The sequence below is a fragment of the Esox lucius genome, chromosome 15, assembly GCF_011004845.1.
Source record: "Esox lucius isolate fEsoLuc1 chromosome 15, fEsoLuc1.pri, whole genome shotgun sequence".
In the NCBI taxonomy this organism is placed as follows: domain Eukaryota; kingdom Metazoa; phylum Chordata; class Actinopteri; order Esociformes; family Esocidae; genus Esox; species Esox lucius.
Window position 1 is genome coordinate 11972645 of NC_047583.1, and position 14032 is coordinate 11986676.

Sequence of the window (14032 nt, forward strand, 5' to 3'; positions counted from 1 at the left end):
CCCAATTGTCTGAGTGTGGGATTTGCTCGACTGCCCTGGCAGAGCCACCCATACAGCACCCCACGCCCTCATGCCGGATCATTCCTCATGTCTAGGAGGCTTACCTGTGGCTACGGCTGAACAAAAACAAGCGGCTAGCCGAGCAAGCGCAGTGTCTGCCAGCACTGGAATCCTGTCACTGCATGCGCCGTAATGAGCTCTTAATTACCCCGTCTGTCTGGAGAGGTAGCAGAGCTTGCAACACTGGCACTTAACACGTTGAGAGTGTGTGTGTGTATGTGTGTGTGTGTGTGTGTGTGTAGGCGTGTGTTTGTGTGTGTGTGGGCGTGCATGTTTGTGAGCACATGCTGTGTGAGTATTCCATACGTGGGTGCACGTTAAAGAATTCAGGTCAGCGCTAAGCAGTCGTCTCAAAAAGCATTGTGTTGACAACAAAACTCAGACACTATTTCATGGCTCAGACAAAATGATGAAGCAACAGGCTTTAGTAGGAGATGTCATTGTATTTTGTCATGTTGTTGGCGGTGGAAAACTCAAGGTTTCTGTGTAGATAATAGAAAACATATTTTGCAATAGCAAGACGGGAATCCATTTAATTATAAAGCGTTGACGGATCATCTTTTACCCTGTGATTCTCAGACAAACAGGCTCGGGATTAAATCTGCAAAATACAACTCTGTCTTCGACGGCTGCCAAAAGCAGAGGCGTGCGGCATGTTTGCATGTAAATACATCCCTGTGTTTCCAAATGCAATTTATTACCTCAGAACTATTTCTGTTTGGAGCTGGGTTTGAGTAGCGCGTCGTCTCTGCGTGACGGTCTCATAGGTGGAGATGCGGTAACGTGTGTCTGGGTGTACACAGAAACCCTACTACGCACCTAGCAGACAAGGAGATGGAACACGTCCCTCCAGTGTTATTCAATTATTTTAGCACTGGCCCTGAGCTACACAGTGATGGTGGTAATACCAGAGATTAAGGTGTGTGGTTTTACCCCCCCCCCTCCTACACACACACACACACACACATAATGAGTGTGCGGTTATGCACTTACTCACTTCAGAGGGGGCCCCTATAGCCCCTGGCGGGTGTTGTGTGGAATCAGTTCGGAGCTCAGCGCCTCTCATCCCTGGCGGCTCTGAGACACATTAGTGTGTTGTGTCTGCAGGAGTGTGTGTGCCTCTGTGTGTGTTTGTTTGAGCACTGCCAGTGACGGGGGGACGGGGGGACGGGGGGACGGGGGGTTGGTGTGGGGCCTTTGAGATCTGACAGGCCTATAAAGAGGTAATTCCTGGCCTAATCCTCCAGTAGATGAGAGCGGAGCACAGAGCCTTTCTTCACCTGCCATCCCAGTACTGTCTGTACACCTCCCCTGCTAGACAAGAGGAATTTGGAGACATTAAGCAAGCTCTTATGGATAAGTCCCTCTGGATAAGCTTATCTGCCAGGGCCGAACCATTGACAGTCAACATGCAGTAAAGTACATAACCCAAACGTTAAAACCATCAGCGTGGCTGTTACAGTGGAGCTGTGTCTAGAGGCTCACTAATCACGGCCCTATTGGTCCATTGCCCTGCAGAGGATGTTCCCCTGCTCCCGCCCGGTACATGGATGAACAGTGGCATCAGTAAAACGATGTGTAAGGACGGAGGAGAGCTGTGACTGATAAGATAGTACTTGTGTAAGCTTAGATAGGCCCACTGGTGGTGAGTCAGGAGCTCAAGGCCAAACACCATGTATTGAGAGAAACACCTTCGCCCACAGACAGCATCTTAAACAGTCCTCCTACACCTCTCCACAACACTGATAGAGACTCATTAATGTGGAATGAGTCGGACTGTCAGCCTAACGGGCTGCATGAGAACTAGGGAGTGGGTGGGAGAGGACAGATAGTGTGTGTGTGTGTGTGTGTGTTTATTAGTGTTTTGTCTGCACGCTTCCAGACATGCCATCACGTTCAGAAGCTCTGACATATGTCTGAACCTCCACCCACCTCCTCACTTTCCCCTTAGACACACACACTCTCCCCTCCACCCCCAGTCTCAGATGCAGATCTGTTAGGCCAGTCAGTCTGAGATTGACGTGAATTGCTAAGGTAGCGGGGGTCTGCGAGATTCCTGAGGCTGTAGTGTGGCTTGGTGAACCAGTGCCAGCCCCACTGCCCTGGCCAAGCTGTTTGGCAAGGATAAGGGTGCCACCTGGCATCTAACTGGAGTCTGGCCGCTCTGTGGCCCCAGGCAGGGCATCCAGGGTCAAAGCTGCTGTGAGTGACACCTGCCAGGAGATGTACTAGCTGCTCCTCCGGATCTGGCCTCTAATTTCAGCAGGGAGGATTCTATTCACTCTAGTCACTCTCAGACTACCTCACCCTGTCACACACAGACTACCTCAGCCTGTCACTCTCAGACTACCTCACCCTGCCACACGCAGACTACCTCAGTCTGTCACACTCAGACTACCTGAGTCTGTCACACACAGACTACCTCAGCCTGTCACATGCAGACCACCTCAGCCTGTCACACGCAGACCACCTCAGCCTGTCACATGTAGACCACCTAAGCCTTTAACACTCACACTACCTCAGCCAGTAACATTCAGACTGCCTCAGTCTGTCTCAGTCTGTCACACACAGATTACCTCAGCCTGTCACACGCAGACTACCTCAGTCTGTCACACACAGATTACCTCAGCCTGTCACACACAGACTACGTTAGCCAGTCACACACAGACTACCTCAGCCTGTCACACGCAGACCACCTCAGCCTGTCACACTCAGACTGCCTCAGCCTGTCACACACAAACTACCTTAGACAGTCACACACAGACTACCTCACCCTGTAACACTCAGACTGCCTCAGCCAGTCACACGCAGACTACCTCAGCCTGTCACACAGAGACTACTTCAGCCAGTCACACACATACCACCTCAGCCTTTCACACACTTCAGACATTCACAAACCTCAGGCCATTGAGAAACGTTAGAGCAACACTGTCAACTTATGAAAGTTACTCAGTCAGACCATACAGGCAAACTCAGATCATAATGGAATTCAACTGTCACTGTGTAACTGTTGGCAGAGTAAGTATATAACCCCCCCCATACAGACCAGTCCAGAGGCAGAACATGGACTGTGTGTTTGATGTGATGAGTGGGACTCGCCATGTGTTCAGGGTTCCTACCTTGTATCTGTGACTGTGGGGAGGGTCCCAGGTGGCTCTGGTGCATGGGACGGGCCTGAGTGTTGGCAGGACCCATCCTCAGGCTGGCCCGCTGGTAGCGTTCAATCTCTGTCAGCCTGTCAGAGAACTGCATCTTCTGAGGATCCTCTAGCTTCACCCTGTGTCCTGAGGGAGGAAAAAAGAGAGGAATGCCAAGTTACCACCTACACAGTCGGGAAATCGTGGCACTTTATTATTTTTCCACTGCGGTTTTAAATGTTCAAAAATAGTAAAAACAATAATACATCCAAATGTTGAGTCTGCTGTAATATTAGAGTTGTCTTTCCTCAGGGCTCTGCATGGCCAATGACCATTTAAAGTTTATTAGGTCTTGTCTGTTTAGATTTGGGACGGTTATATTAGCAATGGGGATCCCCAATCTATTCTAAGACAAAGTGTGAAAACAAATAATAAAAGGCCACTGTTCTCTACCAAACCATTCTGATTTAATTACATTATATTAGAGAGCGGTAGCCAGGTTTTCTGAGAAATACAGGCACCTGCCTTGATGTAATTAGATAAATGGCTATAGGTCTCCTAATAGCAGTCATATGAGAACAGCGGAGCTTCAGTAATGTATAACAATATTACTGCAACAATAGAATAATAATAGTATGATCATGATGAAACAGTTGACCAGTGCACAAAAGTAATCTCTCCTTGCCTAACCTGTCTACTTAGCACTGCATGGTAGGGAGACGTGTCCAAATAGGGACTATATGTCTCACAGCAACTCAGGTCTGACAAAGCAGTTACTCAGTGAGGCGAACACCCAGACGTCCCTCCTCGACTAGAGTACTCATTAGTCTGGAACATGCTGCGTGGACTTACATTGTGCTAACAAGTGAGCTGGGAAAGTTTGAGTAAAAGCATACTTGGCACCTCGCATACATCTGATCTAGACATGACGTGGAAAGACACAACGCCACACTCAGTACCCCTATCACTTTGATATTTCTTGAAAGGCTAATTCAGTGCAATCTCTCTTCATCTTATTTAATGTGTGGTGTGTCACACATACGCAAGCACGCACACACACACACACACACACACACACACGCATGAACACAACTAAATACCATACGTGAGTCCGGATGAGGGAGGACTCTAATGGAGACAGGGATTTTAATGTAACTATCAATGCAACAAACGTATGTCTGAAAGAACATGCATTCATTCTGTGGTTTTCACCCTGGCATCTCTAATGTGAAGTAATGGCTAGATTTGAATATTTTATCACTATATAAAGGGGGCTAGCAGACGGCCTGATATGGATTTTGCCCATCCTCTCTCCAGACTGACCCATGGGCAATATATCCTCCCTCCCTGTGACTTGACCCATGGGTAATGTATCATCTCGTTTACCGCTCTGTCCATTTGTTGGATATCACTCCCTCTTCTCTTTACGTACAATATACTTTTCTCTATTTCTCCCTCAGCCCCCCCACCCCCCACCCCCACCACGCCTCCCCCGGTCTCTGACACGCGCACGCACGCAGACGAGCACAGCACACACAGATGATGTGGACTTTAGCTTTTAGCTTTAGCCCTGATGGGATAGTGTATGAAACTGTGCCGTGAAAGACTAGTCGCAGACACAGTGAAATCGACGCTGCGTAACACACACACCTGAAGACTGACACACCTTCACCTCCCGCTCACATACACCACCCCGTTACCACATCAAACACACACACACACACATCTATTCGCTCTCTCACAGTGGAATCAACACCCCTTGTATTGGTTTGTTTGTGCTTGTTTTTTGTGTGCTGGGAAACATCCGGACGCTGTGCAAGTTACGGACCAACGTTTTGACCCTTCCCGTCCTTACGCGCACACACAGCCCGATACATTCTTCTGCTGACAACCTAACACCAAACCAATACCACTCACCTGTTGTTGTTCACACTACTCTGGTCCCTCTTCCCCTAACGGTCCCAACACAATCTGTGTAGCACACACTCCACATATGCATTCATACAGAACACACGCAGAACACACACAGAACACATACAGAACACACATGCCCAGGTCCTGACTGGCTCCGTCTCCCACAAAGACACTGTGGCTACTGTGTGCCTCACCCAAGAGCGGGGGAGGCGGGCACACAGCCCTCCAAATATAGACCAATATATGTGTCCTGGTGCAGTTATTAAGAGATTTACACCACGTCAAACGGCTGAGGTCAGGGAAATGATACATCCCACAGCTCGGTGGACCAAGAGAAAACAACCAGAGGAAAAATGTATAATTGGTCACTCTTTCTGTGGCCCGTGGTGGTCTAGGAGAAATTGGCTGACGCTTTGGGGGTGAAAGTGATCATACCGCGTGATCACACACACACATACACACACACACACACACACACAGCAGTGGATCCAGTGGCTCGGGTCCAGTTGGCAGCGAGTGCGAGGCGACACACTGTACTGTACTTCCAGTAGGGGATTTGGCTGGCCATGAGAGAGAAGCATATAGGAGCAGAGTCTTCATTAGAACCAGGGCCGGTGCTCATTACCCCAAACCCCACAGTTACCGTTAACACCACTAATCAACTCAGATGCTTGACAAGCTCTCTCCCCCTCCCTCTCCCCCTTTTCTGCCTTCCCCTCCCTTTCTCTTACTATTTTATATAAAACTTCAGCAGTTTCCCATCTGGAAGCTTCTCTTAGACATCACCACCCCTCTAAGCCACACTGAGGGGAAACGGATTTGCGCAATGGAGGGAGAATGGATGAGTGGCTTTTCTAGTCCTCGTCTTGGCCTTGGTTAAGAAACAGACGTAACCCTTCGCCTGCTGCTGTTAAACCCGGTGTTTAAGCCTCCTTTCAGCCCTGACCCCGGCCCGTCCATAGACCGCCAGAGGTCGACTCCCACTCTAAAGAGTCTCAGCCGGGGGTCTCTGCGCACCACAGACCCACTTCGGAGGGGATTCTGTGGTTGGATGAATATTTTATGTGTCAGTGTGCACTTAGGAGAGAATGCCCTATTTTTCTCTATGATATCATAACCACAAGACAGAGCTGGGAGATGGAGGCCAAGAGGGAGGCAGGGATGATGTGGTTCAAACACCAGGCATCAATTCACGGAAGGTAAAATGGACGCCAGAAGCTGTAGATTTACTAGCCTCCTCTCTAGATGACTGTTGCATCATCCTAAACCATTATGAGGACTGTGAGGAACAAATAAAAATGTTGATATAAAATGTCTGGTATTAACGATGTACTGAAAATCCTTTCAGTGGAAAATCTCTTTAGAAATAATGTCTCCCATCAGCTGAGTGTTTTCTTTGCTTAATACGAAACCATGTAATCAGCAAATTTAGTGAAGACATAGGGCCTCGTTGTCCCCCATGTTTTTTCGTGTTCTTCAGGGCGTGTAGATGGGAGTTCGATTCAATTCAATATAAGTATGATGCATCAGTGTGGGAAGCTGTCCCTGTGACTGCCCCTTTCAATTTAAACACTGAGCAACGTTATCAACAATGATCGCTAACAAACTGCATTAAGCCGCAAGGAGCTGGAGAATTAAGGTTAGTACTTAGAGATCCTAGACTCTTACTCAGAGCCCACAAGCCCTTCAGACCAGACGAGCTGATCTCAGTGAGTCCTACTCTAACCCCCTAAAGCCCATATCAGAGAAACACGGAGACAGTGTCTGGTCCAAGGGTGCTAATGACAGCTCCTAAACACTGACGGGTCCAGCTGAATGATCACCCGATATGGCCCCTTTCCTCCCTCACTCCTGTGCTGCTGAAAGAAACATATGTTCCCTTGAAAAGAGGGACACATTAAACACAAGCTCTTTTTAGTAAAGGGCTGGGTGCATTTTCAGGGGCAAAGAGAAACTCTATCTGGACGGCAAAGGGCGTTACGTGCCTTGGCGCAGGGCCAGGTCTGTGCTCAATATATCTGAACTGTAAATGTTTGTGTTCATCATATAAATGACTTGATAACCAACATGGTAGAATGCCTGTGTTCGTCTTTAAATGTCTATAATGTCTCAGGAAGGACTATGAGCGCTGCCTACCTAGTGTACATTGAAAATACAGTACATTATATATCGGCATTCAGCCAATAGATGTGATACAGGATTTTCTGTTTGTTTATTTCTATTGTTAGGACATGTGGATTTTGGATTCTTTGCAGCTGCTGAGAAGATTTATAGCGCCATAAAAAACATATAGAACAAACATGTGGCTGTTGTCTGTATTGAAACATTTCAAACAAACAGTTCAAACCTGAACTACAAACCTATTTGAACTGTTCACCAGTCAGAAAACCTCAACTAGTCTGCAAGCGACAGTTGACAGTGCTGAAGTGGCGTCAGCCAGGCTGATAGCTAACTTCCGCTTTGTCTTGGGGCTCAAAGACGTTCCAACATCTGTTATGCACAGATCGGCACACCTGTCTTCCCCTTCCTCCTCTCGGACTGTTTTGTCACCCCCTTTCCTCTATTTCATCTTCCTCTTTCACTGCATCACTGCCATCAAGACGCCTGAGGCGTTCACTATTACACTGGTGCAGCAATGACAGAGTTGGGTTTAAGCGGCTGTCCAATCATAGATCAGTTTGAGGCTGACCCAGAAGGATGTGGGTTTTATTCTTGAGTAGTGTTTGTGGCTGTCTAGTCTAGCCCAAAAAGTATTCACAAACACACACAGTCATGCAAAGACACACACATGAACACAACCACAGAATGGACTCAGACTCAGAATAACGCCTAGGTCTTTTTGTTGTACAGTAAATTGACGTCTAGTGTCCTGAAATAATGGGTTCATTATTTCAGACGACAGGACTCCATAATAGTAACTAGGAAACACTTGGCCTGTCCAGGTTTGTACCAATCTGCAGTTAGTCTAAGCTAAACCTGTCACTGCTGTCTGTCTGCCTGTCTGTGTTGCCTGACTCAGAGGCAGATGTTAGCTAGGTTTTCTCTGGGGACCAGAATCAGCCTGAAATCCCCCAGTCTACAGCAGGGCTAAAAACATACTCACAGCGGAAGACAGAATGTGACAGTGTGTGTGAGCACAGATCCAGTCTTCCTGTCTTGATGAAGGGATAAGGCTGGGGTCTGGTGGTAGTGTAGTTAGAAGTGGGTCTGTGTGTGTGTGTGAGTGTGTGTGTGCATGTGTTTGTTTGTTTGAAGTGAGAGGCATAGGGGCTCTGCCACACAGGGACAGTTCTATAGAGGGGCAGGTCGGGGCAGGCTGTATCAGTTGAGGGGTGCCGGCCAAGCCCAATACACCCGGATGCACTGACAGTACAGAAAGGCCCGTAGCACTGAGCAATCATCCCTTCTTTGTCCCATCACACTATCCCTGTCAGTTGTGTTAGTAGGATGGGCGGTGTGAGGTGGGACACAGAGTTTGTTTTTCAGCTCCTCTTCGGCTGCCTTCACATGCTGCAGACTCAGTCCGCTTAACAGCGAGGAGGACTTTTTTTTTCTGCCGCGTCGACAAGATCATATCAAAGAAACAAGCTGCTCCGGGAGTGTTGCTTTAGCTCTAGAGGTGAGAGATTTCAGGGGTGGGCAGGGCGTGCTGAGCATTGAGGTGTTGGGTCAGAGGTGAGTGGGAGGCAGGGAGGGGCGCCAGCACTGCTATCACATACGTCAACCCCACGCTAGCAGATGTGTCAAACGACTACGCCTTCACACCTCAATGCACACTAACTCATAAGCACGCACGCACAGCTTCAGGGACACACGAGCCACGTCTGCGTGCGCCGACGTGCGCCCGCTGGTCGCTAAGAGGGACGTGGGACCCCAGCTGGGTCATAGGGGGCACAAGAAAAGGCGTACGAACGTGTGCAAGTATCTTTTTTTATTTTCTTCTTTTTTTTTTTTTTGCTATTTCATGTTCTACACTTCAACACAATCTTGACTACCATCAAGGTCAGCAGAGTGCCACAGGAAAAGGCCTCGTCCACATTCTCACAGTGCAGACCAGACATTAAAATGCCGTTGCTGGCTGCCCAGTGGTTAGTATTTGCTGCCTGTGTTAAACTGATGTTTGAACCACAGGCTGAGGAGCCAAGGCTTCTCTCGTCCATGTTTACCCGTGGGATTACTGACTCCTCCAGCACTGGAACCAACATTACATCTCGCTACACCTATTATTTGCAGCCTGTTCCTTACCATTAAGTTCCAGAAAAATAAATATGGCGACCGCATAGTCATGCACGGCGTGTTTTCCAGTAAGCCACAGGTACTCTTTCCCTCAACCCGCCACCACCCTAATGCCCCCTCTCATAGAAAAACACTTTATTGTCATAATGCAGTAAGGGAGAAAATATTCCAACTCATGGGCCATTTATTTTTCTAAATCGAGAGGTGAACCTTTATTAAATTAGGTCTAAAAGGTGGTAATGGCTCCCTCCTGTATGAGTGACTGTAATAAGGAAGAGGCAGGACACAGACTGGGCTTATACTTCCCTCCATTGGTAGGTAAACAGGAAAGAGGTTTGGGCAGTGAGTTAGGGGGGCTGAGTTTGGATATAAAATTGGCCATGCTTTTCTGTGTTTCTGAGAAAAAGCTCCTCGGCAGCTTGGTTTTTGCATCATCGGACAGGATTAAAAGTACTGGCTGAGGCCTCTGTAAATAATTCTGTAATTCTTTGCGTGTCCACTTTCTGCTTGTGACGTCAGCGAATACAAAGTGGAAATGTTGTGGGATTTTAAAAAAAATCAGAGGGCATGCTAACCCCAGGGCCATGTGTTTGCACACACATTGAGTGGATGATTTTGTGTGTGTGTCTGTCCCAACCCAGACTGGAGCGGACTTGAGCATGTGTCTAACCTTCGAGCAGAAATGGCCATAACGACACCATTTCTGCTTGTCCTTTAGTCCTTTGTTGTAGAAACTTCTGCATTCATGTCACAGTGGCGTTTAGAAAGGCAAACAGAAACACAGAGGGAGGAGAAGGGAAGAGCCTGTGATGGGCTAATTGTTTGGCTTTGCTCCCTCCCTCTCTTGGTCTGGCCCTGGCTGAGGCATTCAGAATCATTCATTTGCAACGTTTTCATAGGGGAGCTTTAGTGGGATTATCTACAGTAGTGCGTGTGTCTGTATCTCATTCTCTCTCTGTTCATGGGGATGGAGGTTTGGTGGTAGTTAAGGTGTTTGGGGGTAACTGGAGCATTTGGTGGTAGTTGCAGGGTTTGGTGGCAGTTGAGGGGTTTGGGGGTAACGGAAGGTTTTGGGGGCAGTTAAGGGGTTTGTGGGTAACTGAGGGTTTTGGGGTAACTGGGGGGTGTAGGGGTAATTGGGGGTGTAGGGTAACGGAGGGATTAGGGCTTGTTGAGGGGGTTTGGGGTAGTTGAGAGTTTGGAGGTAGCTGAGGATTTTGGGGGTAACTAGGGGGGTTAGGGTTAACAGGGGGTTTGGGGGTAGCTGAGGATTAGGTGTTTCTACAGGGGTCACAGGGTCATACCCCCCATCCTTGTCTGCCCCATCTTTCCATTGAGGCCTAACTACAGGCCTCTACCTGGATGGCTGAAGACACTAACAGACTGAAATATCACAGCTGAGACACTGAATAAACAGCTACCAGCTCCCTCTTGTCCCGCTCCTGTACGTTTTCAGCCTGCTGTGAATATCAGCCTCAGAACATACGTTTTCTCCTAAACCAATCGAACATGTTCAACTTACAGACTGCATTCCAGCGGAATTATCAGTCGGCCAATATTTGCTCAGTTTCTAATCGCAGAAGCCAAGTGTGACGGAGAGCCTGATCCCAGAAAGAGAGCTCACTGTCGCCTAAAGTCATTCAGAATAACACAGGGGCATTTTTGTGAAACCGTAAAATCACTCCTTCCCTCCAACTTGACTAGCCTCATACATGTACGTCCGTTGTATTTTAATCTCATTTATCAAGAGGTAAAATGATCACAAATGTTTGTCACTTCCTGCTTCCTTTTGGGGAAAATGACGTTAACAACTTTGATTTCCGTTATGCGATTTCCTTCTGCTAATTCTACCCATGTTTATGATCCATACGCAAGGCTTGAATCACCGCACCAGTTTAAGCACTGCCTAGGACCCGATCCTGATTTCCAAATAATCAACTAGAAAAACCCAGATCCAGAAACATCTTTCTGCTCTTAATCACATCATTCTTCAAGCATCAGGACAGATTTTCGCTGTTTACATTCAGAATCTGTCCACAAGAGGTTATTTGTTTTTTTTATGGCCAAGGTCCAGTTCCACATTAGGTCTGATCATGGCTCTCTAAGGATGGTTGAGGATGTTTAGGAAGTAAGGCAGGAAAGCACCACACGTCGGCCAGACGTGACATCTTTTTTTCAGTCTTGGCCCTGATACACCTGTAGGCTTTTTCAAAAACACCCGTCTCAATTTCAACATCAAAGTGGCCTTTGAGAGAGCAATTCGTACGAGGGCAAGCCTTTCATGTGATTTGTGGAGCATAGGCGTGGCCGAGCGGCTGACTTAAGGGATGGACACACCTGGCAGGTGCGCACACACACACACACACACACACAGCTGTGTGCACACACATTAACACACACCTCTCTTTGTTTACTATGAAGAGAGACTGCACAGTCGAGAAATAACACAGCAAATGTCATTGTTTGCCTATTTGCATACTTGGTACAGTCTGTGCCCCCCCCCCACCCCCAACCCACTAACTCTCAGAAGTTGTGGGAACACGCCCAACAGAATAAATATCGGCAACAAAACACAGCAATGCTTAGGTAGATTCAATAGAAGTATAATACGGTGTGTGGTACTGTGTGGAATACAAGCATAAAGACGGAACGCACAGATGAAAGAGGCCTGCTTGTGACTGCAGACACAGCAGGGCTGTAAACTGAACACACGTCCGCCATAACTTCCTCTGTTGCAGCTTTCCAAGGGTTCGGATGCAAACAAACAGGCACTTTTATACTTTTAACTCATTCATTCTCTGTGTTTTTTTTGCTTCAGGCATGTACAGTATCTCACAAAAGTGAGTACACCCCTCATATTTCTGTAAATATTTGATTATATCTGTTCATGTGACAACACTGAAGAAATGACACTTTGCTACAATGTAAAGTAGTGAGTGTACAGCTTGTATAACAGTGTACATTTGCTGTTCCCTCAAAATAACACAAACACAGCCAATAATGTCCAAACCACTGGCAACAAAAGTGAGTACACCCCTAAGTGAAAATGTCCAAATTGGGCCCAAAGAGTCAATATTTTGTCTGGCCACCATAATTTTCCAGCACTGCCTTAACCCTCTTGGGCATGGAGTTCACCAGAGCTTCACAGATTGCCACTGGAGTCCTCATCCACTCCTCCATGACAACGTCATGGAGCTGGTGGATGTTAGAGACCTTGCGCTCCTCCACCTTCCGTTTGAGGATGCCCCACATATGCTCAATAGGGTTTAGGTCTGGAGACACGCTTGGCCAGTCCATCACCTTTACCCTCAGCTTCCTTAGCAAGGCAGTGGTCGTCTTGGAGGTGTGTTTGGGGTCGTTATCATGTTGGAATACTGCCCTGCGGCCCAGTCTCTGAAGGGAGGGGATCGTGCTCTGCTTCAGTATGTTACAGTACATGTTGGCATTCATGGTTCCCTCAATGAAATGTGCCGGCAGCACTCATGCAGCCCCAGACCATGACACTCCCACCACCATGCTTGACTGTAGGCAAGGCACACTTGTCTTTGTACTCCTCACCTGGTTGCCGCCACACACGCTTGACGCCATATGAACCAAATAAGTGAATCTTGGTCTCATCAGACCACAGGACATGGTTCCAGTAATCCATATCCTTAGTCTGCTTGTCTTCAGCAAACTGTTTGCGGGCTTTCTTGTGCATCATCTTTAGAAGAGGCTTCCTTCTGGGATGACAGCCATGCAGACCAATTTGATGCAGTGTGTGACATATGGTCTGAGCATTGACAGGCTGACCCCCCCACCCCTTCAACCTCTGCAGCAATTCTGGCAGCACTCATACGTCTATTTCCCAAAGACAACCTCTGGATATGACGCTGAGCACGTGCATTCAACTTCTTTGGTCGACCATGGCGAGGCCTGTTCTGAGTGGAACCTGTCCTGTTAAACCGCTGTATGGTCTTGGCCACCACGCTGCAGCTCAGTTTCAGGGTCTTGGCAATCTTCTTATAGCCAAGGCCATCTTTATGTAGAGCAACAATTCTTTTTTTCAGATCCTCAGAGAGTTCTTTGCCAAGAGTTATTTTGAGGGGACAGCAAATTTACACTGTTATACAAGCTGTACACTCACTATTTTACACTGTAGCAAAGTGTCATTTCTTCAGCGTTGCTACATGAAAAGATATAATCAATCAATTTGCAAAAATGTGAGGGGTGTACTCACTTTTTTTGAGATACTGTATGTTCTCAGCCCAGCCCTGTGTGTCTTGTCTTTTGGTGAGTTCATCTTCAACAGCAACTGATTCAATCTGTTTGAGATACTAAATACTAACAGCCCCTCCCCCTCTGAGGATGTGTGCAGGGTGATGTCATCACACAGAGAAATTATGGAAGCTAAATACAGTTAGGGGATTAATTCATCTAAACTCGGCAGGGGAGAGTGGGAGGGAAGGAGGAAGTAGAAGCGGGGGGGGCATGCATGCGAGCAGTGACAGGGAGGGTCTCAACACTTCTGTCATCTCGTATTTTTTCTTTCTTTGTATCGCACGTCTTCTGTCTCTGATCATCTGCACTGACGTACACAGAGCTGCTTCTCAGAAGGGATTCGGGTGGATCTAATCAAAGACACTGGGCTGCAGGCTTCACTTTGTACCCTTTGGCTTGTAGGCCTACTGCACAACGAGGGCAGT

General features: G+C 47.6%; 1 protein-coding gene across 3 annotated transcripts in view; it reads right to left on the bottom strand.

Moving 5' to 3' along the window:
* runx3 (RUNX family transcription factor 3) overlaps nucleotides 1-14032 on the bottom strand; it is a 55339-nt gene that overhangs the window by 12469 nt on the left and 28838 nt on the right. For all 3 annotated transcript variants that reach the window (XM_010879242.5, XM_010879238.5, XM_010879239.5), the window contains exon 6: nucleotides 3180-3344. In XM_010879242.5, coding sequence (XP_010877544.1) covers nucleotides 3180-3344 — 165 coding nt within the window. The remainder of the gene's footprint in view (nucleotides 1-3179; nucleotides 3345-14032) is intronic.